Raw genomic sequence first — 25,127 nt, 5'->3', positions numbered from 1 at the left:
AAAAGGTCTCCCTTTTCTGGAGACCACATGTCTTTCAAAAAGGGCCTATGTGTCCCAAACAGCCCCCAATCCTATCACCGAAGTTCATGGATTTTACTCCCAGGAAGGTCTTGCTCGGAACATGTTTACTTATATTATGGACGGACTTTTTACAAACTCTCAGCAAACTACAGCTGGATATTCAAGTAGCTAGAGACCTGCAGGTTGCAAGCATAAGAAAGGGGAGCTGACAGAAAAGAAAAGAAAGAATACGACTATAAAATGCAGACAGGGTGATGGGTGAATATATTACTTACTGGCAAGTTATTTTTAAAAAAATGAACATATAAAACCTCAGTTAAAAAAAAAAATTTCATCCTTTCTAGGTATTCAGCATAAGGAATTCCTCCAAGGGAGTTTTTAAAGACACTTAAACATTTACTTAAGATGTAGCCTTTGGAAACAAGGTGAAAATAGTTTATTTTTATTGTTTTCTTTTAAAGTAGTGAGTATCCCAAAAATGAGGGGAAAACATGACAGCGCCAACTTCATAGCACATTTTCTTCTATAACAAACATAATTTGGGCAAAGGTTTAAATGTCTAATTTTCATGGTGAGAAGGTGTTAACCTTTGTCATTTTAAAATGTTATTTTCCTCCAACTTGAAATGAATTTACTCACAAAATTAGTCTCTCAGCCCAGATGGAACAATACATAAACAAACACTTAAGAACAAAAGAAGCACAGTCAGTGACACCAGAAAATAATACTGAATAAGGAATGCTACTGAGAAGCCCGTTTCCTGGTTCTTTTCAATTTAAGAGACAATCGAAAACATTTCAGCACTGAAACTAAAAAAACCAAGAAATCAGCATGTTCCTAGTACAGAACCCCTTTATAAAACTAAAGACAGTTCTCACACTGCCCTCGTACCTAACAGAGCGGCAAAGATGGGGAAGCGGTTCGGGTTCAGGTCCAGCTGCTTGGCAACCTCGTGCATCAGGTACTGGCTTGTGGTGAGACTTTTCCCATTCCGGCTCAGCTTGAGGGCGTGGGCGCTGAAGTAATAAGGGATGTTGCACAGCGCGTAATCGGAGTCGTACGCGACCAAGCCGTGGAAGCCGTTTTCTCTGCAGAAACCGATCACTTCTTGATGATGGTCCTCGATGCTCTGCGCGACCTGGGTGAGAAAGGGGCGCTTTGTCAGAGGCCGGGCCCCGCTGCAGCACTTGCTCAATACGCAGGCGCTATCTGCACAGACTCTGCAAATTTCAGATATGGAAGATGCGCAACAGGGCCAAACGGTCAGAAAGGCCACGGCAGAGTGTGCAGCACATTGCTCAAATGAGAAATTTCAGTGGGAAAAAACCTCCTGGTCAGTAATCTCCATCCCGACTGTAAATTCATTTTCAGTTTCTTCTCAAGTTCAAAGATCACCCTACTTCAAAACATGCAATGCCAGCTGACCCCTGTGGCAGTATTTTGAAGGAAAAGAGGGAGACGTGGGGGAAAAAGAGAGAGAAAAGGAAAATAAAGAAGTGTGAAGGAAGGAGAAAGAATGCAGACACGCTCAGTGAAACCAAAATAACTTCCTTTTTTTATCTGTTTTATTTTATTTATTATTTTATTATTTAATTATTTTATTCGTGGGGAGGTAATTAGGCTTATTTTTAGAGGAGGTACTGGGGATTGAACCCAGGACCTCACGAATGTTTAGCATGCCCTCTACCACTGAGCTATACCCTCCCCCACAAAATAATTTCTTCAAAGTAGATCCAATAGGTAAAATAATCAGAAGGATTTTTTTTTTAATAAAATAAAAGCCAAGTATCACCCATCACCTACCTGTGCACTAATTACTACACACCTGAAGCAATCGGCATACGGGATAATAATCAGAATGAACATGTTTACCTCCAAATAATTGTCACATGTTTATTCTGTGCAAAGGACCAGGCCTGGTGGGGTAGTGCCAGGTTCAGGACAGCCGTGAAGACTAGCGCTAAATTTACTGCCTTTTCCGTGATGAAAACTACAAGCCGAACTTCTTTGCTGGTACTGGCTCTCCCCCTGTGAAAGGCCGGCTCCACCTCCCTCAGGTGTCGGGACATACTAAGGAGGGCAGAGAAGCAGCGCCCACAGAATGGTAAAAGGCCCCCGGGATCTCTCTATTCCTAAAAACATACCAAAAGGCACTGAAACACATCTTCCTAAAATATACAAAGTCAAAGACAATCGCGTCCTTTCCCGCTGTTTCCCAAACGCATTCATCCAACTAAAGTCTGGCAGGGTTTTTGTTTGTTTGTTTCTACAATGGATAAAAGTATTTTAGAAAACAGAATGTTAAACTTAATCAGGTGATTCGGCTATGGAAGGTTAACTCTCTATAGAGCCCTAAAGGTAAAACACATGTGCCCTTAAATATAAATTCCTAAAACTACACTGCCCAATGTATGGCTATACTGAATTAAAATTAAAAATAAAAATACTTTAAAAATGAAGTTCAAGTGTTCAATGGTCACCTGCTAGACATCACTGTAGAGTTACACTCATTTCTCACTGACTATCACCAAATTTTATTGGAAAGTTAGTTATAATGAAATCTCACTTGGAGGCAAAGCAACTCTTTTAAAGATGCATATTCAAAGGAAAAATAATTTTCTGCCTTCTCTTGATAAATATTTTGACAAAAATATTTTACTTTATAAGAAAATAAAACAATATTCAATTAGTCAATATTCTGTCTTAGTATAGGATTGTTTTACCTCTTAATCTAAAAAGCAGTGTACTTTCACTAAGATAGAAAAGTATAGTTTAAAAAAAAAAAAACCTCTAAAATTAGGCCAGCTTCATCTAGAAGTGATAACTTTCAAGTCCAAGTTCTCTATCGCAAATCACTTTATTACATAGAACTTTACAGCAGTGTCTTAAGGCATTTAAAAATCACCAGCAATTCCTGTTTCCCAGGCATCTTTAATAGTAAGTCTGCACAATCTCCTAAGAGGCCCTGAAGTGACAAGAGATCGTGAGTCAGCACCCTCCTCGCTCCACACCCCTTGGAGGAGTTCTAGAAAAGGCAGCCTGGCTGCTTGCTCCAGAGCCAGGTATCCTGCAGAGATAGGGCAGAATTAAACGTCTAAGTCGAGTACTGTATACTCAATAGTTGTATTCTGCAGGAGAGTTTATTAACCTATTCTTCTGGGAAACTGAGGCTGAGAGCCGTTGAGAACCAGCTCCAGGACGAGAGCAGTTAAGAGATGACGTGGCTCATCCTCCCTGGGCACCTGTTCTCCGCCATCACTGGGCTGCGTGCCTCCTGGCGTGTTGCCTCATCTCCCTCACAACAGCCCTGGGTGGGGAAAGAAGGCGCCAGCCCTGAGCAGGTCACCCCGAAGGGTGCTCAAGCAGGGGAAGAGCAGGTACCCCGGGCCAGAGGTGAGTGTGATGTGTCTGCAGCCCCATCGCAGGGACCCACGGGAAAGCAGCAGGTGATGGAGTCAGAGCAGGCAGGGACAGGTCTAATTTGGCAGGTTTTCAAGGAAGGCTGTTGGCACTGGGAAACAATAGATAATGTATTTCCAGAGCTGTAAAGCACTCATAGTCGTTGGCCCTGGAATAACCTTACTCCAGGAAATACCTAAGAAACCAACATACCCGATGAAAAACGCTGGGAGTATAAAAAGGATAAGAGTAGGCTTCTACAGGAAAAAAAGGGTTAACATTAAGGAGCTGGGTAAATACAGCAACTACACAACATTGTGGCGAAACCTGCGAAAAGCTGAGGACAAAATACTAAACAAAACCATTTCAGAACATAACAACCAGTATACACAAACGTGTAAAAGTACGCCTGTAGGGACAACAACTGGAAAGGAAAAAGCAAAAACCAACATAGTTTTGTGCAGGGTGGTGCAATCAGTTTTAAAAAAAAAGAATACTTTTTAAAAGGAAAAATAATCTAATGAAAAGCTGAAACAGCACTGGTATAAGCCATACCCCTCTGTGCCACTGCGCTGAGGGGCAGGTAGCCCTCCTTTCACACCTGTCAGACGAGGCATGCAACTTGCTCATCTACGTATCAAGGGTCTAGCTCGGTGCCTGGCACACAGTAAGCACTGTCTCTAAAATAAAAAAAACTCTGGGGGTCCCAGTTCGGAGGTCTACTAACAGTCTTAAAACTACTTACAGAGATGAATAAGATAAATTCTATCCAGTAGAAGCCAGCATCCAGTAGACTTACAGAGTGGTTTCATCTGTCTCTGGAGAGTGGGATGGTGGGCTTTCCACAGTCACCTCCGTCCACTGCCCCTTCCCCAAACACAATTCCTGGTTCATTCAGAACACTTGGTTTCAGACTGGCATTAAAAAGCAAAGTGAGTGAACCATTAATAATTCACTACAGTGCTACTTTGCAAATGATTAACAATACTTTAATCCTCCCCCAAAGCACACCTAACATTAAACAGTTGTCTGTTAGAATTAATCTCCTAAGACAAAGGAACCATGGCCTTAGGTAAGCGGGGAGACTTCAAATCTAAAGTAAGGTGGAGCAATCTGTGCCCTTTGTCCTGCTCATCTTTGCTATCTCAGGTACCGGCGTGATAGTGATGGGGAGGAGAGCTGTCTAGGTTCCAGTTCTGGCTTAATGCCCAGTCTGCCCAGCTAGGAATGTAAAATTAACGAATCTTTCAGATTCCTTCAACTTCTAAAATGCTAGTATTGTTCCCCACCAGTTAAAATCCATTATGCCTTTCTCTGAGGAAAGGCTACATGGCACTGAAAACCACAAGGGAACAGAGCTGCAATGCCTCCCAACAGGTGAAGAGCAGCAGGGTGGGGCAGCAGTTATGCAATGAGGGAAATGAAACACCTAAATGAGAGTCTGGGGGACCGATACAGCATGACTCTCTGCATCTGTACAAGCGCACCTGACTGTACATCTCATCAGAGAATCAACTTTAATAAACACAACTTAAAAAAAATAGCCAGCATATCAGTGGTGTCGGGACAGAATACAAACTGACAGATGTATGGAATTATATTATAAAATGTATAAAATAACCCCCCTGAGGGGTTGGGAGGAGCAGCCCTAGGTAACCTTGGAAAACAATGCTTTGAGGGGAAGCAGTGACCCAACAATGAGCTCCTGGTAACCAGCGTGTGGCAGGGGTGCGGGTGAACAACTCTGCAATCACCCTCGTGTGTACGGCTGGGGTAGATGGATGGTAGATGACCTGGGTGTCTCCCGGTCACAGAACGGAGTCACAAATGCGCAAAGGGAGGAAGCTAGCGTGACCCTGTGGTGCTGGGTTAGCCATGCAGATGTCCGTAAGAACCGGGGTGTAGGTGACAACACAGACCTACAGACACAGAAGTCATCAGAGGTGAGTGTGTACACGTGGGTTGGTCTACACACACATCTCCTAGCTATCAGCAGAGGGCCTAGAAGCAGCAACACCCCAGGAGAAAGGATACCTGCACCCCGATCTGGTTTCTAAATACCATTCTCCACTAAAAGGGACGAGAGCCTTTGAAAAAAATGGGTGAAGCCGGGGCAGGGAAATCCAAGATGAGTCCGGAGCATCTATGATGCCACAAACAAAGGATGGGGTTTGTCAGAGGCACACAAGGGCCCACCTGAAAGATGGTGGAAAGATGTTCCACCAATGCTGGGAGAATTTGTGCAACAAAATAAATAACGTGGTACTGGCTTATAACCAAAGTACACAATGAATATGTGAGTCCAGACTGACAAAAACAAATAATGAAATAAAGGAGGAAGAAGAGACAAATATTCCTCAGAGAAGAATTAAAAAAGGTAATGTGGAGTTTAACCCCTACCCCTCCCCCTGAATGTAGGCTGCACTGGATGACCGCCTCCTAAGAACCAAACCAGCAAAGGGGACCAAAGTCCCGCCCAGTAGACACCACTGCGGCACAGAAGGGCACCGCATCTCTGGAGCATTCTCCCCAAATCACAAGAAAACATCAGACAGCCCAAATTGGAGGCCAGCCTACAAAATGCCTGATCAGTTCTCCAAAAGTATAGGTCACCAGAGGCAGGCAGAGGCTGAGGACCTGTCCCAGACCTAAGGTGACTAAGGAGACGAGACGCCGAAAGGCGACAGGGCATCCGAAAAAGATACGGGTGGAAAATGGATGAAACCTGAATGAAACACATAATGCAGTTAAGGGTACAGTAGCAATGCTAATTTTTAGTTTTCATAATTGCACTTGCTCAAAGGATGCTGACATGCGTGGAAGCTGAGAGAAGGATAGTCGGGAACTCTCTGTACCATCTTTACAACTCTTCTACAAACCTCAATTATTCCAAAGTAAGGAGTTTATTTTAAAAAGGAAATAGTCAATAGTGTACAACACACTAGCTGAAACAGTGTTTTAAGCATTTCCATCAGGCGAATAAAGCATTAAAAGGCCTGAAAGGCAAAGCGTCCGAGAGCTTACCACGTGAAAATACAAGTCTTCCCCAGACAGTGCAACTGCGGGACGGAGGAAAGCCGACCACAGATGGTATATATAACCTATGAATGAATGAATGGAGTCCAGCAACCAGCAATACTTGTAAGAGGCCCAGACTCGCGTCAAAGAGCCTAATGAAGAATTGGGTGCAGAGAACCGGATAGAGCAAAAAGAAGACTCGATGTAAGGTTTGGGTGGGCATAGGAAAAGGCCTAGGTTGCATTAAAATAGGACCAGAGAGGTAGCCATTTAATTAAAAATAAAAATGAAGTTCCAGAGGTGAAGCTTCCGAGAAGCAGGGCCTAACAGGGCATCAGCAGTTCTTTCTCCTTTGAATGTGTCTTTCTTCTGGTCTGAAAGCCTTTCGCTCCTGTCTCCCATCTCGTCTATTCCACCCTATCACCTGTGTTCTGTTTCTCTAATTCCCTGGCCTTCCAGCTCCTGGCTCAGACTGGGCACAGTATGATGAAAATGGTTATGTCTAGCTCTTAATTCTAATTTTAGAAGCGAGTAAAAACTATGAAGTACAATGTTGGGAAGATGATTTCTATTTGAACTCCCCAACAGTACAAAAGCAAGCTAAAAAAGCAAGCCCTGAGACCTACCTAACTTACAGATGGTAACAGAAGGGGTTAGGGCCTCCTCTGAACAAGAGCAAACCAGACTTGGAATTATCACCGCCTCCTTACAGAAAACCCCCGTAACCAAAGACCACCCGCCACCTTGACTGATTTTTGCCTTGACTGATTTTTGCCTTGGCTGCCATCTCCACTGCGTTAGAATGCAACTTCAGATCAAGGGAGTGAATTCAAGCGCTCCTGTGTACACAGCACAGGGCATTCAACGCTGACACCTGCTACATGCTTTGGTGGCTACAACCAGGCTGGGAATCACAGAACACCTCGCCTCACCTCTCCAACCCAATCAGTGCGGAAGGTCTTTAGTAGCTGACAAAATGCTCCATTTTTGGTCCAAATGAAGTATTTTGTACTTAGCTGGGATCATTTTAATGCTCCTATCTACTTGCCACAGAATCCTAGGGAAATCTTTTTCTCAACAGTTTTAAGTTTCATCATTAAAAAGGCAGATACATCAAAAGTCAGTATTTTTTTACAAGGAATGATGACTAAAAAATTCCCAAGCTTACTTTGCATATAAATTATTCATTAATGTTCAAAGCAGCTATGGGGAAAGTCCCATAAGAATGAAAACGTAACACCGTTACTTACTCCTCGCCTCCAGGGAAGAAGCCCCTGCACAGCGAGGTTTTGTGTCTCCGGCGGGTGAACTCCTCTGCCTACTGTGATGGTTTCTGCACTTCCATTTCATCATCTGCAAAAATAATAGTGCTCTCCTACCTCACAGGATAGCTGTAGTAATTAACTGAGTTACTACATGCGAACAGCTCCGAATCTATTCATAAATAAAAAGCACTCGATAAACGTCAGCTACTATTCATTCTTAAGCCATGTGAGAAAGGGTCTGCTTCTTCATACTCTTCATGCAGGACGTAAGACACTGAGTTGTCAGAAACAGATTTGCTGATACAAAGGAAAAAAATTGGTGTGTTTTTCCTCAGAATAATTTTACAGAAGCTTGGGGCATAACGTGACATGCTCCAACCAGCTACCATATTTAAAAGGCATAAGTTAACCTGAACATAAGAGGACATGAGTTGACCTAAATTCTTTTGTTTAAAAAAAAAAAAAATCAGGCTCTGACCTTTATCCAGATGAATTCGAGTCAGTAGGTATTAAGTGGGTAGAACTTACTCAGAAGAGTTACTCCCTACTCAAGTAGAGCTAAAGAGTGAATACATGAAAGTCAATGCCGATTTGGTGTAGGATTTGTATTGCTGTTGTTTACTTTAAAAGGGAGATTTCAATGTTATGACACACATTAGCAATGTCTCTAAATGTAAATCTCTCCTCCTCGGGAAATCTGAAATCATCGTTGAATAAGCTTCTTACCTTATATAGCTCTTGGTTATCACTGGTTCTTACAGAATAAAGAATTAGTTGCAGTGATCTTATTAAAAAGCATGGATAATTTCTTTTAAAATAAAGGAGTGCACATAAAGAGATTCTCAACTTCATTGATCATAGGGAAATGTAAATCAAAACCACAATGAAATACCATTTCACATATTAGGATGGATACTACATAAAAAAACAAAACAGAAATAAGCAAGTGTTGGTGAGGATGTGGAGAAACTGAAACCCTCACACATTGCTGATGGGAATGTAAAATGGGGCAGATGCTGTGAAAAACGGTTTAACAGTTCCTCAAAATACTAAACACAGAATCACCATATGACCCAGCAATTCCATTTCTGGAAATAGATCCTAAAGAATTGAAAGCAGGTACTCAAACAGATATTTGCATCCCCATCTTCATAGCAATATTGTTCACAATAGCCAAAAGGTAAAAGCAACCCAAGGGTCCACTGACTGATGAACAGATCAGCAAAATGTGGTCTATCCAACACGATAGAATATTATTCAGCCTTGAAACGGAAGGAAATTCTGACACATGCTACAACATGGATGAACCTCGAGGACACCATGCTCAGTGAAATAAGCCAGTTACAAAAAGAAATTATGTTTGATTCCATTCATAAAAAGTGCCTTGAGCAGTCAGACTGACAGAGACAATCAAGCAGAATGCTGGCTGCCAGAGGTCGGCAGAGGGGAATGGAGAGTTAGCATTCAGTGAGGACTGTTTCAGTTTGGGAAGAGAACTTTCCGGAGATAAATGGTAGTGATGGTTGCACAACGGCGTGAACGTACAGTCAGCCCTCCACATCAGCAGATGCGAAACCACAGGTTTTACAGGGGGCCGACGACATCCACTGTACCACGCCATTTTACGTAAGAGATTTTACATCCTTAGATTCTGCTATCTAAAGGAGCTCCTGGAACCAGTCCCCTGCATATACCCAAGGAAAGACTGTACTTAATTTCACTAAACTGTACACTTAACAATGGTTAAAACAGTACAAATTTTGCTATGTACAGTTTGCCACAATTTTAAAAAATAAAAATATGTAACAATGAAAAGAGGTGGCACCCCATCTCCCTGTCTTTTTGGAAATCCTAGGCACTTGGCGCCAAGACATAACTTTCTACTTGTCCAAAAAACAGAAGTTTTACTTTTCCTTTGGATAATGACATTAGCATATTGTCGGGGATTGTATCTGCCAGCCTACATAAAAAGGTGGGATTTCTTTCTTTGCAATCTCTTTAGCAGGTTGCCTACGATGCAATTGTAATCTGGCTCAATGCTTATTCAATAATAAAACTGATTTCTTTCTCTGCTAAAGAAATAAAAAATAAGAGTGGATATCATAAAAGAAATGCAAATTAAACTTATTAATTTTTAAAATAAAAAAATAAAATGATCAGAGAGTAGAAACACCAACATTATTTGTATTCACTGTCCATTTAGCCTACTATATTAATTTCCTAGTGATTCAGCTAACTCCTAGCAATACTATTTTTGTTAAAAATCTAATTCCAAAATACATCAAAACTGTAAATTTCAGAATTTATAAAAAGTAATCTTAGACTAATGCAATTTATTTCGAAGTGGTGATACTTGCAAACTCTTTATTAAAATCTTTTATGGCCCACATAGGTTCGGGAGACTGAAAAACCATGGTACCTGTGCTCATCTAAGCAGTCAAGTGAGGCCCTCCCAGTCTGGACTGGCTGGCTCTCGTGCTCATGAAGACAGACAACACACTCCAGACCTATGAAAACGCAATCCCCCAACAACACTCCTTCCAGCACTGTCCTGCACTAATCAGCCAAATACCAACAGGGTAACTTCAGTTTTTCCAAAGAAATACATTTATTCCAGAGACGAGTGGGAAAGGCCAAGTAAGCAGGGCACAAAAGGAGCACGCTTCTAGATCACAGACCCTTAGTTACTATGGATTTACCATCACCTTTGCAGGTAGGTCAGTGTGCCAAGTTCAACTCTATACTGGCCCTAAGAAGCCTAGAAACAAGGTTTGATAGAACGAGGAATAACAGGGGAGGAAAGATGGCTAAATTCAGCTGATTTCCCTAAGCAGTCACCCCTTTTATGTCGTCAACACGGCTCCTAAATTTAGAAGCATGAAGGGCTCACTCAGAGACAAAGCCTCTGTACCAGGTGGCCAAGCTGAGACTACTTATCTGTGGAAATGACTAGACTCTGGGTTTGAATAAACTTTCTGCCATCTTTCTGCCATCACACTGCCATGCACAGGAGACTGAGTAACTGGTGAGTCTGAAATCGATTTATTTGTCCATTTATCAAATATATTTTGAATTTCTACTACATGCCAAGTGATGTTCTAAGAGGTGGACACCACAGGACTTACTTTCTAGAGAAAACATAAACATAAGTAAAAAATAAAATAAATGATGCTAGCTATATAGACACATTTAGAGAATTTTTGAATATTTCCTTCTGAACTCTGATTCATTCACGTCTAATTGTTCAATTTATAAAATTTTGTCCATAAACCCCCTGGGAAATAAATCTGATTTTTCCAATTCTAAAGTATCTCTTCTTCAGGATGGGGAGGGGTGGGGAAAATTGGTGAAGAAGGTCAAAAGATACAAACTTCCAGTTACAGGTGACCCTTGAACAATGTAGGGGGAGGGCAGGGGAACCAACCCTCCAGGCAGTTGAAAAATCTGTATATAACTTTACAGTCAGCCCTCCATATCCATGGTTCCGTATCCACAGACTCAACCAACCACAGACTGCAGTACTGCAGTATTTACTATTGAAAAAAAATCCATGTATAAGTGGACCCGCATAGTTCAAACCCATGTTGTTCAAGAGTCAACTGTATAAAATAAGTCAGTCATGGGGATGTAATGTACATCACGAAGGGTGTAGTAAACAACACTGTACTGAATATTTGAAAGCTGCTACGAGAGATCTTAAAAATTCTCATCACAAGAAAAAAAATTCTAACTATGTATGGTGATGGATGTTAACTGGACTTAATGTGATCATTTCTCAATATGTACATATATTGAATCATTACACTGTACACCCAAAACTAATATAATGTTGTGTGTCCATTATATCTCATTTAAAAAAAAATAAAGTAACTCCTCTTCATTTTACATAGTACTTACTTCAATGGTCAATTTCTTACTAAGGCTGGAATGTGCAGTATGTATTAATCAGTTTCTTTCCATTGTATAAATTCCCATTGTTTAAAACAAAACAAAGAGCAATATGGGTCCAGAAGTATACAGAGATAAGGTGTAACGTATGTATTTTAATTTAGAAAACTAAGGTGTATTTTTCTTTTATTACTTCTCTTCCTGGTATACTTAGAAATCTCTATTTCAAACACTTATATGGCTTTACTAAGGCCCAAAACTTAGAATTCTTTGATGTGTTCACACCAGGACTTCCTAGGCTTGGCACCACTGATACTTGCGAATGGGTCATTCTTTAATGTGCATTGTAGAATGTTCAACAGCGTCCCTTGCCTCCACCTCTAGATGGCTGTGGTCAGATGCCCTCAGTGTGACAATTAAAAATGTCTCTAGACATTGCCAAAACCACCAGCCCCCAGCCCCTATTGAGAACCACTCACTGCTCTTCACCGACAGTCCTATGGCATCAAAGAAGGCTCCAAACATTGGGGGCAAGGAAAATGACGTAAGCAAACCCCTGTCCCCACTAGACTAAACTCTTTAAAGGATCCCATTCTTTCCTGTTATATTCATTCCTCCACAGCTGGCCAATAACAGACACTCGATGTTTGCTAAAGGGGTAATGACTCATCACTGGGAACCAGTCAGAAAAGAGTGCAAGAAATTTAAGGTAAGAAAATAAATCTTTACTTAATGGCCATTGATCAAGGTGTTGAAAGAAAATTATGAAATTTGTCTGCCTATATAAATAGAACAAAGCAAATATCTGATTAAAAAGTTGAGATCCTATACTGAACATACAGGAGATACAAGAGGAGTAAAATTAGTCCCTGGCCTTAAGTAGCTTAGTTTAGCGGAGAAGATACATATGCAGGTAGCTTAACTAAAGCTTTTGTGATGGGCTTTGAGGTTGGGGTAAAATCCTGACAAGCAGAAGTGGGGTACCTCAATAAGAGGGAGCAGCATCAGCAAAGCTGGGTAGCTGGGAAACGGACATTTCTTGGGGAAGCAGCGAACAGTCTGGTTGAGAGCATTTAAAAAATAGAGAAGAACTGTGAAACTGATGGAAGGTACAACAGGTTCAGACTGCAGGAGGGTCTAAAAGCCCGAATGAGGAGTCTGGATGAGCGGTTTGGTTCAAGTCCCTCACCTAATGACCCTGCAGGCTGCTCTGGCAATGTGTGCAAGGTGAGCTCCGCTGGTGACACCAGGCGTGGGGGCCCAGTCCTCCCCAGAGGCAATTCCGACAACCGTCCACTGTAAGGCAGTTTAATGGAATGGTATTTACCTTCAACATGTCTTGCATTCGACTTTTTCTTCTATTTTATTCTGTGTCAATTGTTCTAAATGCTGATGAACACCCAGGAATTTGGTTTCAAAAGCCACCGATGGGTTTGCAAGGCACTTGGTAGGCCTTTTTGGTCAACCTGGCGAGCTCACGTGTTGGGGATATTAGAAATGAGGAAGAGAGGTGGAGGTGAGAGACCGCTGGGCTCAAACTGATGAGACATTTTGCAGGGACTGGCAGGATGGGATAATAAAAAGGCCAAGGATGACTCAGGTGGTAATGAGTGTATCTCTGAAGTGGGTAACCACTAGGCTCAAACCAGTTAGGGCTAAAAGTGAAATCAGAGCTGGCTGGGCGAACAGAGGATGGTGGAAAGTAAGAAGAGAATGAAGGGTGTATCCGTAGGGGTCAGGATGCAGAGGGGCTACACAGTCTGAAATCTTAAAAGGTGGTGTCAATCTCCCTGCTGATTATAGGGAACAAAGTCTAGGGTAGCTAAAGTGAAATTACAAGTCACTAGAGGTGAGTAATCTGAGGCCAGATTAGAGACGAGAATAGTCAGTTTGGGTGCTGAATGGGATATGGTAAAAATAATCTCTCAGTACGTAAAACCAGCTGCTCAAGTCTTTGAGAAGAGTAAAACTGTGTGCTGGGAATTGTCAGATGTTGAAAGAACACATGCGTGGTATTAACCTCAAAAGAGGTAATATTGGGGATTACGAGAAGAAAGAGTATGTGACGGAAAAGGTCCGGGGAACTGTGGCGTTTATGAAAAATTGCATTTCAGTAACCCCAGAAAATGGAAGCGCTTTGATAATCGAAAAGGGTTCAACAAGGAAGATGGGAAGAGAAAGAGTGGGCATTTATACGTCTAACTATAAACCTGAAAAAGAGTGGACGGGGAGTAAGATTTAGAAATGGGTTACAATTGTTGATAAATATCAGCACTGAAATCACAAATCAGTGGCTCAAGAGCTGAATCTAGGCTGAAGCCCGTTTTGCTTGGCTTAGAGGTGTTTTTTAAATGGGATAATTTCAAATAAAAATCTGGGTCTCTGGCATTCTTCAAAGATCTGAAGATTTGGCAATGTTGGCTCTATAGTATTTTTAGGCTTTAGAATGTGTATACTCTTGGATCTACCAAGTTTATATGTGTGTATATCATTTGGAGGGGGTGGGAAATTATGGAACACTATGCAGTCATTAAAAAGAATTAGTACTATAAGTTCTATAAGAACAATAAGACATGAAAGGATTTTTTTTACATACTTATAAAAATAAGCAAATTGCAGAATGATGTGTTGTGTGATCACATTAATGTTAAAAACTAGAACTATAATAATATATTGTATAAAAAATATACACAGGCAGCTGCTGTGGAAAATAGTATGGCGATTCCTCAAGAAATTACACACAGAGTTACCAAGTGATCCAGCAATTCCACTCCTGGGCATGTATACACCCCAAAGAACTGAAAGCTGGGACACCAACAGATTTTTGTACACCCATGTTCACAGCAGCATTATGCATTATCCACAACAGCCAAAAGGGGAAAGCAACCCAAGTATCCATAAACCAAATGTGGTCCAGCCATACACTAGAGTATCATTCAGCCTTAAAAAGGAAGGAAATTATTACACAATGTTACAACATGGGTGAACTTTGAAGACATTAGGCTAAGTGAAATAAGCCAGCCGCAAAACTGGTACACTTACAGGAAAATACATGTTTTTAAATAGTATTTTAAATGTATGGCTGGCTTGAGTTATAAGGTGGTCAGTTTTGAATTCTGAGTATTTCTTTATCAATTTGAGGGCTTTATGAATCAAAGCATATTGCTAGGTTTCGGTGCCTCCTGGCTAAAAACCGTGGAGCTCCCATTCTACCTGGAAACAGTGGTAGAGGCATTTTGCTATCAGATCTGACCTGAGAGTGAACTGTGGCAGGCACACCCCCATGGCATTCTTACACAATGAAACTGAACTTTGATTTCAGCACAGCACTTCCCTCTTGAAGAGGTTACTGGTGACTTGTCTCCGGATATCGCTCAATCAGCAATCCCGTTTCTTCCCATATAAATTGAGTGACAAAAACACTGAGGGCTAAGTGAGACAGCACCGTGAGAGACGACCTGGCAAGGGACCCATACCCGACAAATTAGTCCCCCATCAAGGACACAAAGAAAGAGATCATCATCCCAAAATCTCGGGATGTCTATCTCACATTCTTCCAGGGAGTTAAAACATGAGCTCTGCTTTATGTAAGATCCGAGTAAATTCACCAGAGCACTGATTCAGGATAAGACTGGAAGGACTTCCATCATAAATCTGTACACCAACGCCACAAGTCTCGTGTCAAGAACACTGAGGAAAGCTCCAGGGATTTAATGCCACCAAGATTTTTAAATAAATAGCAGGCCTTCACCAAGTTTCAAAGGTTATGATGACTCAAGGCACACAAGAGGAAATGCTCCTAGTAACAAAGCAGAAGCCAAGTTCAGACCAGGCAGTTTAATGGCCTGAACAAAATTAGCTGATACATGGGCCAACTTCTAATGGTTAGAGAAATACAATTATTACTCTAGCAAAGACATACTCTTCTAAGTCAAAGATTTCTCTAAACAAAGCTGACAGGAAATTAAGCCTTTCTGCCAGTTTACAGAACCCTAGAGAAAGCCAATACAATGGCATATTTTTCTGAGAGATGCCTCATGTGCCCAACATTATATACAGTGAGGCTTTCGTGTCAATTCCTTCCCCAATTTTTATTTAACCTTTAAAAAATATTAATTATCATACAGTAAAATTAACTTTTATTTACTTTTGATGTAGTTCTGTGATTTTAAAACATGCTACCACATCAAGTTACAGACAGTTCCATCACCCCCAAAAGCTCCCTCCTGCTGTCCCTTCATATTCACACCCTCTGGCAACCACTCATCTGGTCCCCATCACTATATTCTTATCTTCAAAAGAATGTCATATAAATAGAATCGTACCTTTTGAGCCTGACTTTCACTCAACATAAAGCTGTAAAGACTCAAGCAAGTTGTTTTATGCATCAGTAGCGTCTCCCTTTTTATGGCTTAGTGGTACGGAGGTACCACAGCGTACCTATTACCCAGTAAAGGATATTTTGGTTGTTTCCAGTTTGGGCTATTATGCATAAAACTGCTATGAACATTCATGTACGGTTTTTGTGTGAACAACAGCTTCATTAGGAAAATACCCAGGAGTACAATTGGTGGATCACATGGTAAAGGGATCTTTATAGGAAACCAAGGAGCTGTCTTCCACAGTGGCGTGCCATCTTGCATTCCCACCAGCCATGTGGGACAATCCCAGTTGCTCAGCATTCTTGCCAGGACTTGGTTTTGCCAGTACTGTTTATTTGAGCCACTCTAAGAAGTGTGTAGTGATATGCCATCCTGGTTTTACTTCCCATAACCATTTTAATGGGCATCTTTTAAAAACAGTTCACACTGCTTCACTCCCTTAAAGAATGCTGACCATAAATTTTTCTGGCTTTAAATCATCCTTAAAGAATAAACCATACACACCCTCAGGGGTTACTGAAGTACACAGGGTTGTTTTCCTTTTTCTAAAGAAGCCCCAGAATTATGTGTGCTTTTTATAGCTTTTTCTATCTTCTCCCTTGTGAAGTGTCACTTCTTGCTATTAATGGTGCTCCTGTCTCTGGCAGACTTTCCTCTGCACCCTTTTCTCAAGCTGAGTTTAGAAACAGATAACTAAGCTTATCAGAACTACATCTGAAAAGGAAAGGGCAGTCTACAAGGGAGAGAACTTGATTCTTCAATGAGGAAACAGCTTTTTTTTATTTTTTGGGTCACTGTATCAAAACTTCCTGACCTCTCATTTGACTGCTGAGAAACTTTCAGTAGCTAAATTTCTTAGGTGTTTTCCAAAAAGGTGAGGCTGCCAGGTATTTGTCCACCAGGGAACTGAGTCATCACTGTATTAATCTGTACAATTAACACTATATTGTGATTCTACGTCAGGAGTTAAAGCAAACTAATTATAGACAAAATTATCTTGTGTCTAGAAACCTAAGTGGAAGAAATGATCTTAAATCTAGTTTCCAAACACTTACTCAGACATTGGTTTAAGATTCTGAGCACCCAAGTAGGTAAATGAGACATTCACAGGGGCGCAAAGATAAATATTAAGAAATTTTACAACCAAAAAAGAATTCAGCAGCAGTTCTTTCAAAAAGATACAGTGACCGTGTATGCACACTGACTCTAATCCTCAGTAAGGTTTATTTGAAAGCTACTTGACCAGAAAGCTCATTCTGTCTTTTCCATCATCTCTGAACAAGATAAAACTGTTAACACTCCTGAAGGCATCTTCTGGAGGTGGAGCACATCTGGCAGCTGGCACTGCCTTACTTCTCTGAGAGCCCAGGCTCCAGGGCAGAAAATGCCAGCAGCAGTCCCTAGCTCTCACCCGAACTTCTCCGGGGACGCAGGCCAGGTCTTTGCCATACTCACAGACCAATCGCCGCTCTTCCAGCAGCCTCGACCCGCAGACTTAGAAACCCTGTCACCAATTGCAACAGGATCGGGGTGGGACTTCCGCTATCACTTTCGGCTTAACCACCACCATCTCAGCACAGGCAGGCAGAGCAGTCAGGAAGTTTGAATTTCACAAACTTTGGGATCAAGCACAGTTGCAAGCAGAAATAAAGGAATGACAAACATGCTGGAAGGCAGAGTGGCGAAAGCCAGAAAACCCAAACAGCCCCCTCCTAAAAATGTTAAAAGAACAGTGAAAAAGGAAGCACTCAAAACTTAAGTCAAGGGTCACGGATTTGCATGTTATCTCCGCCTCGGCTACAGGGTGGTGGAACACGCCTTGGCCAAAGGGACAGCACAGTGCCGGGCAGTCAAAGCTCTGATTACCTGAGTGCACAGCCCAAAGCGGCCAAGTCCTCACTGTGCAGAAAGAAAGAAATCCCGGAAACTCTGGTTCACATTCTCTTTGCCCTGACTCTGAACTCTTTTCACATCAGATACACAGAACCACTTTTTCACACAGACTCAGAAGTCACAGAACTGACAAACTTCCATCACGTCAAATTCTGAGTCTTTGAAATCTAAGACACAAAAAAGTCAGACAATTTCTCTAAACCTATCATCTTACAGAGAACCTGGACCCAGTCCTGCGTTCTCAAGAGGCCAACTCCGCCGGCCTTGCCCGGGCTCACTGCCCCCAGGTGAGTCGGGGTGACAGCAGTAGGCAGACCTTACTGGCTGGGGACCCCCTCCTGTTGCTATCTGGCCCACTTGCTCCCACAAAAAAAAAAAAAAACCCAAAAAAACAGAACAAAAACCTGTTGCTGTTCAAGCCCTACTGAATTCGAAAACGAGTGTCTCATAAAAGTTCAGGTTAGTAATCTGCCAGCTTCAAGCAGGCATCTCAGGGAGGATGGCACTGCACCCTCCAAGCCTGCAGCTATCCAGCTGGTCCTGAGCTTCTCGCACGGACTGGGGCAGCCGAGGTCTCCAGACCCCGGGAAACTCGTAGATGCCGGCCGGGCTTCAGGCCGCGCGTCCATCTTGCAGCAGGTCACACAGACCCGGAGCAGAGAGGCGCCTGGGCCCCCGGGCCCACATCCCTACCCGGACCCCGGCCAACTCCAACTCCAGATCCCGGCCTGCCCAGACCCCAGACCCGGACCCAGGCCCAGACCCCAGACCCCTGGCCCGCTCCCTCCCTGGCCCCGCAGACTCCAGATCGTAGCCCACCCTCAGCCTGAATTCGAGCAACCCCGGCCCACGCCCACGCAGACCCCCGCCCCGCCCCGGGCCCAACCCCGCCCCCGGCCCCCCGGCCCACGCCGACCGCGGCCAGCCCGCCCGCCCGGCGGGCCGCACCTTGACGTGGAAGCGGATGAGCGCCAGGCGGATGCAGTGCGCCATGCAGACTGGTGGCAGGAACCAGACCTTGGGCGGCGGGGTGCCCTTGTTCTGGACATGGCTGACGATCTGCTGCGCCGTCTGGCGCTCGTTGCCCTGCCGCTTGACCCACTCGTGCAGCCGCGCTTTCTCGAGCGCGCCGTTGAAGAAGACGAAGAGCTCGATGTTGCCGCCGAAGCAGGCCTTGGCTAGTGCGGCCAGGTACCCGAGCATGTGGTTCCACTGGCCGCCGCTCACCCAGTCGGTGTAGAAGCCGCCGTAGAGGCGGTGCAGGCAGTTGTCGGCGTCCACCAGCAGGCGCAGCGGCGTGTGCGGGGGCCGCTGCCGCCCGCCGCCCACCAGGCTGCCCCGGGCCAGCTTCTGCAGCTCCACCGGCACCACGGCGCTCGGGCAGTGCTTCTCGATGTAGTCCTGGAAGCCCTGCACGCCCATGGCGGCGGCGGCGGTGGCGGGCGCGGGGCGGCGGGGCGGCGGGGCCGGGGGCGGCGGGGCCGTGGCGCGGGCCGGGGCCGGGGCGGCGGGCTCTAAGGGGGGCCGGGCCGGGCCGCGGGCGCGCTCATGGCCGCTGCGGCCGCCATGTGCTGCCGCCTCCCAGGGCCATGGCGGGGAGGGACCTGCGCCGTGCGCCGCTCCAGGCCCAGGCCAGGCTAAGGCGGCCTCGCGCGGGCGGGCGGCGGCGGGGCGGGGCGGCGCCAGCTGACGTACGCGGGCCGGCGGAAGGGGCGGAAGAGGCGGTGCCGCGGGCTGAAGGGCCGGTACGCGGAGGCCCGGGACCCCCGACCCGGAGCCACAGTCCCAGGCCGAGGAAGGCAAGCCGGTGAGGGGCCCCGAGCCCCAGGCCAGGGGATGGGGAGCCCGGGCCCAGGCGGCGCCTCTGGGGCTGCGCGAGCTCCCAGGGGATCTCGTGGCAGCAGCCTCATCCCATCCCCTTCCCGGTCCCCCGGAGCTGGTCATCGGATGAGGCCCCATCCCGGTTCCCGGGATCTGGTCACCCCGAGGCGGTCTTATCCCCGGAAGCCAGCGAGGCGGTCCTGTCTTAATCCCCGCCTGGGAGCCGGTCGCCCTGCGGAGGCCCCGTCCTGTCGCTGGTCACCCTAAGGAAGCCCCATCTTCGTTCCTGGGACTGGTCATTCCAAGGAGGCCTCGTGCCCCGGAGCCGGTCATTTCAGAATGCCTCATCACACTTCGGGGTCTCAAAGGAGGCTCATCTGGTCCCTTCAGAGCTGGTCACCCGAGGAAGCCTAATCCCTGGGGTCCGGTCACCCCAAAGACGTTCCGTCCCGGGGAGCCAGTCGCGCCAAGATGGAGTCAGTGCCCGGGCTGGGGTGGCTGCATGGGGAAGGTGGGCAGGCTGGTCAGGACCTGGAAGTCGGGGTGCATCTGGGGGGCGGGGGGAGGAGCGGGCAGACGCCACTGTCCCAAATGGAGAAAGGAGTCAGTCGCTGCGCTGTGTCCCCAGGTCTAGTTACCAAGTTTGAGAAGTGATCGCCTGCTCTCTCAACCTTAATCGCGTGGGTATCTTAATAAACTTAGGAAATAACTCTCCAGACTTTCACAAGGCGTGGTGTCCTGATTCTGAGGAAGGTGGAAAGGTGACAAATTGACCCCGCTACCCCTGTGCTTATAGTTCTGGGAGAAATAGGGCGGCGGTGTGAGCGGAGACCCTCACTGGCGCTCCCTTTTAGGGAGCAGGGTTCCCTACAGATAGTTCTAATTCTGAGCCCAAAGTGGTGTCAACTGCCTGACGGAGCCTGAGGCTCCCCTTTATCATTTTCACACCAATATCAAGCTTCACGGCCCAGACACTGAAATGGCGGACATTTTATAATGTAGTTTACAAGTAGCCTTAGTGTCAGATAATCACTGAAGAGACTTTAAAAACAATAGGTCTGTTAGCATGTGAAATGCCTCCTTTCTATTTAGTTCCAAATGTGAAATGGCCATCTTCCCTAACGCTTTTCTGCTGGGGTGCATCCAGCAGAAATTGATTTAAAGGAAATTGATTTAAATCCTTGGTGCGTCTTCTGGAAGGAGGTCCTTTTATGACTTCTGTCCTGGAGCTCTTCAGTGACTGCGTTTTTAAATGAAGTTAATATTGTTAGGTATGTTACGCTTCAATAAAAATTTTTTAAAGAGATTAATGTCTTGCAGAATGAAGCATTTATAAACTCAGAACTTTGAGGCGTTTGGGAGTGGTGTCTTTACTTACCTCCACCCCTCCTGTCTGGTTTTTGTTTTTGTTTTTGTTTTTGTTTTTGTTTTTTTCTGGAGAAACCTCTGTAGAAGAGCAGGCCCAGATAGCAGGTGCAAAGCAAGTGGAGCCTGTACCCATGTAGGCTCCAAGAAGCCCGCATACTTTCTGTCCCTGAAAAGGCAAGTTGCATTTTCTCGTTTCTGATAACTTCACCTCAAGTATAGGCCAGTATGATACATACATAAGTAAAATACTCTTAGTATTTTGATAAGTTTGTTAAATTTTTAAAGAACAGACCATGGCAAATTAAGCCACTTAGACCCATGCACAAAAATTAGTAATGAAGCCAGGATTATGTTATGTAGAAATACAGTTAGCCATTTAAAGCCACGTTAAATAGTAACACTCCCAAATATCCAAATTTGCTTCTATAATCCACTGCTGGTTCACAAGATTAGTAGTAGTTTTAAAACTACTACTCATTGTAATTTAACTGATAGCATTGCGTTCCATATTTACTTTTCCAATGCACTGTTGTTCTTTTCAACGTGCTTGCTTTTAATATTTTAAATGCTTTAATGTCTGGGGTTCTGAGAATAAATTTGTTTTCGCCTTAAGCCTAGTGGAGACGACTAAGGGTCTGGAAAGGACGTCCTTCCAGAAGATGCACCAAGGATTTAAATCTGTGTGTTCCTACCTCTGTGCCCTTGCAAAACTTACTTAAACTTTTTAAACCTTGGTTTCAATCATCTGCACAATGAGGATATTAATAGTTCTTACTTCCCAGATTGTTATAAGGATTAAATGAGATAATTTGCTTACCACCCAGCAAATGCTCAATAAATGTTGACTTTTGTAACTATTACTTCCATGTACTCTTATTGTATAGACTTTATCCTTGAGAACATGGACCGGTTATCTTAAATTCATTTTCATAAGTATAAAACATAAAAGTTATGCCTACTTTCCCTGTGTAACTCTGTGTTCACATTTTGAAAAATTAATTTTCTTATTTTTGAGTAACATTATGAGTGGCTGGCAAAAGATTTGGCCGACAAGTATTTTGTATAACCTGTATCCTCAGCTCAAATTCAGCGGTTGGTTGAAGTTAAATTTTTTAAATATCAAGGTGAGATCAAACATCCATATTTAAAGTTTACTAAAAAATTATATCTTTGTGGTTTCACAATATATGATAGCTAATGGTTGTGGATTTTTATTTCCAACTACCTTTATCTCAGGACAATTCACTTACAGCATATGAGAAAACTTTTAATTTCACTAAGAGATTGCCACACATGCAAGAAAAAAAAAAACCTGAAAAATTTACAGAAATGCTAAAAAGGACATAGGCCAATGCTTTATAGAAATCACAAAAAGAAATTTCGGAAAAAAATTATGATTAATAGACAAAGAGAGCAAGCCCATGGTGTGCAAAAATTACCAGTGTGTGGAAAACCAATGACAGAATACTTATTTTCAGCTCTTTCCCATTTCAACCAATTTTTGATCAATTCATCTACAGCTCAAAGTAGGAAAATATTGCCAGCCTTATTCACACGATTTTTTTCCCCAAACTCAAGTGTTTTATAATAGATTGATACCTTTACTTAATATTCTATCCACCAGCAATAAAAGGTTAAGTTTTCAGTGTTTTCAAGTAAGGTGATAGAGACTCACATTAACCATCAGCATAATTAGGGCATATATTAGGAGAACAGCAGGCTGGAGCTAAGCGTGCAATCTGTGACCCTGGAAGAGGGCAAATTAATCTCTGCTTGGGATTTGAACATGTAATGTTTACCTAGCACTAGGCTCTAATCTGCTAATTGATTGTCAACTTAAATTACCTGGAAGAGCACACAGGTATCTCTATAGTCTGAGGATTTTGTTGCTGTTTTGTTTTGTTTTGGTATTCTGGAAAATTAGAAAGTGCTTTTTTGTCTTTAGTTATGTGGATTAAATGTCCCGTTCTCCAAACTTATGGTTACCAGGGGGTGAAAGAGGTGGGAAGGGATAAACTGGGAGTTTGAGATTTGCAGATATTAACTACTCTATCTAAAACAGATAAACAAGTGTCTACTGCATAGCACAGGAAACTATATTCAATATCTTGTAGTAAACTATAACGAAAAAGAATATGAAAACGAATGTATGTATACATATGTATGACTGAAACATCATGCTGTACATCAGAAATTGACACAACATTGTAAACTGACCATACTTCAGTAAAAAGGAATGCAGAAAAGTCCTGTTCTCTTCAGAAGTGTGAATTTGTTTTCTCTTTCAACCATAATTTTTTAAAACTAGTACGCATCATAGTTTTAAATTGTAAGTCAATGGGAAAGTATAAGCGAACTTCTACAAATGCAAATTTCTAGCACTCTTCAAGACTAGAGGGGGTTCCCAAATGCCTAGCTGACAGACATTTTATATAATCGATTGGTTACCATCTCAGCCGAAGGGTTTCTGCTCCCTTTGAGCGCTGTAATTTTCCCTTCCCTATCAAAGGCAGTTGGGCGCTCTTTGGTGCCCATTCTTTCTAAAGTCTGCAAAGGACTGTGTCCCCTCTCCACAACTTGTGGAAATGCACAGAGGCTTTTCCAGCATTTCCTGGGCATCCAAGGCCTCTTCTCCCCACGTTGGTTCTTATTGACACAGAGACTCAGGTGTCAACGTTGGCCTTGACTCCTACCCTCGCCCCTGGGAGCTGCTGAGGACTGATGGATCACATCCACAGAGGTAGTTTGGAAGATGGTTCTTAGTTGGGACATATTCTCTCATTTGGCTAGAACTTTAGAGTTGTCCCTTAAATACTGCCTGATGGAATCTTCAATTTTTTTTGGAAACTAAATTTTATTTTTAAATACGATGTAAATCAAATGAAAAAATTTTAAATCAGGAATTTCTATTCAGAAGTACAAAATCACTTTAAGATTTAATTATTTAGAGGCTAGTTACTATGAAATGGTCTATTGCATTTAGAAAATATGATAAAAATGTTTCTGGAAGGAGCAGTTCTCTCACACCAAAATATGAAAAGCACCCAGGCCTGACAAGGCTGGAACACATGAATCTGACCTCCAGGGAGAGTCTAGGGCCTCAGACAGGTGGGAACACACAGTCATTCTCTGGAAACAGAGCTGAGGCTCCCTGCACAGTCTGTGCTGGCAAAGGAAGAGGTCAGGCTTGCCTTCCCACAACTACAAGAATGCAGGTGCCTCTGGAGGGCTGGGAGAAAGTTCTGTCGTAAATGCAGATGCCCTCAGGGTGGAGCAGTAGCCTGAGCCTGGGAAAGAGCTGAAAGCAAGAAAGGGCTCCTCCTCTCCTCCTCACCACTGTCTCCTCTCCATCCCTCACTCCCTCCGGGTCCCAGGTGGGTGGTGCAGGCAGCACTGGCCCAGGATGGAGGGCGGGGCCTGAAGCATGCATCTTCCACATCAGTGCAACCTGGAAGAAGGGTTCAGCACAGTCATGACATTGCCTGTTAGTCTGTCTTATAACAGATACCTCCAGTTTTGTCAAACCAGGAAGCACTATAATTATAATATTTTAAAATAAAAATTTCCATGTCACTAAAAGAAGAAAAGATTATAGGCTCAATCTTTTAACATTTTTTTTCTTGAGTTGCACTGTTCAATAGAACTTTCTGCGATGAGGGAAAAATTAGCTGTACTATCTAACATGTAGCCAGTAGCCATAGGTGGCTTCTGAGCACTTGATGTATACAACAGAGGAACTAAATTTAAATTTGCATTTAATTTAAATTAATTTAAATAGCTGCATGTGGCTAGTGGCTACTGTATCAAAAGATCTTAATTCTTATAGAATTGAGCAATTTCATCAGTCTAGTCCCATATTAGATTATATTTAATGTAATTTGTCTCCAACCTGACAGTGAAAAGAAAGTATCTCCTTAGGTGTTAATATGGGGAAGCAAGTACCTGGACTGGCCATTTCACCAACATGTGTGAAACTTCTAAGAAAGATATCTGGGTGCCTTCAAGAAGGGAAAAGGAATGCTGATTGTCCAAAACAGACGTATGTTCATGGCATATATGATAGGAACCTTCC

At 43.5% G+C, this 25,127-nt stretch overlaps 1 protein-coding gene across 4 annotated transcripts in view; it reads right to left on the bottom strand.

The window, feature by feature from the left end:
- The window catches only part of FAM120A (family with sequence similarity 120 member A), a 97,564-nt gene extending 78,243 nt beyond the window's left edge, over window positions 1–19,321 (bottom strand). For 2 of the 4 annotated variants that reach the window (XM_031447219.2, XM_064490086.1), the window contains exons 1-2: window positions 18,815–19,320; window positions 913–1,159 (exon numbers count right to left, since the gene is read on the bottom strand). In XM_031447219.2, the coding sequence (XP_031303079.2) occupies window positions 913–1,159; window positions 18,815–19,288 (721 nt within the window). In that variant the 5' untranslated portion in view covers window positions 19,289–19,320. Of the gene's footprint in view, window positions 1–912; window positions 1,160–18,814 lie in introns of all 4 variants that reach the window. The other 2 variants (XM_064490087.1, XM_064490085.1) reach the window with 2 other exon arrangements.
- Between the last annotated feature and the right edge of the window lie 5,806 nt (window positions 19,322–25,127).

Source organism: Camelus dromedarius, chromosome 10 (assembly GCF_036321535.1).
Source record: "Camelus dromedarius isolate mCamDro1 chromosome 10, mCamDro1.pat, whole genome shotgun sequence".
In the NCBI taxonomy this organism is placed as follows: domain Eukaryota; kingdom Metazoa; phylum Chordata; class Mammalia; order Artiodactyla; family Camelidae; genus Camelus; species Camelus dromedarius.
Note: the sequence above shows the minus strand (reverse complement) of the source record. Positions and strands in the feature narration are given on the sequence as shown.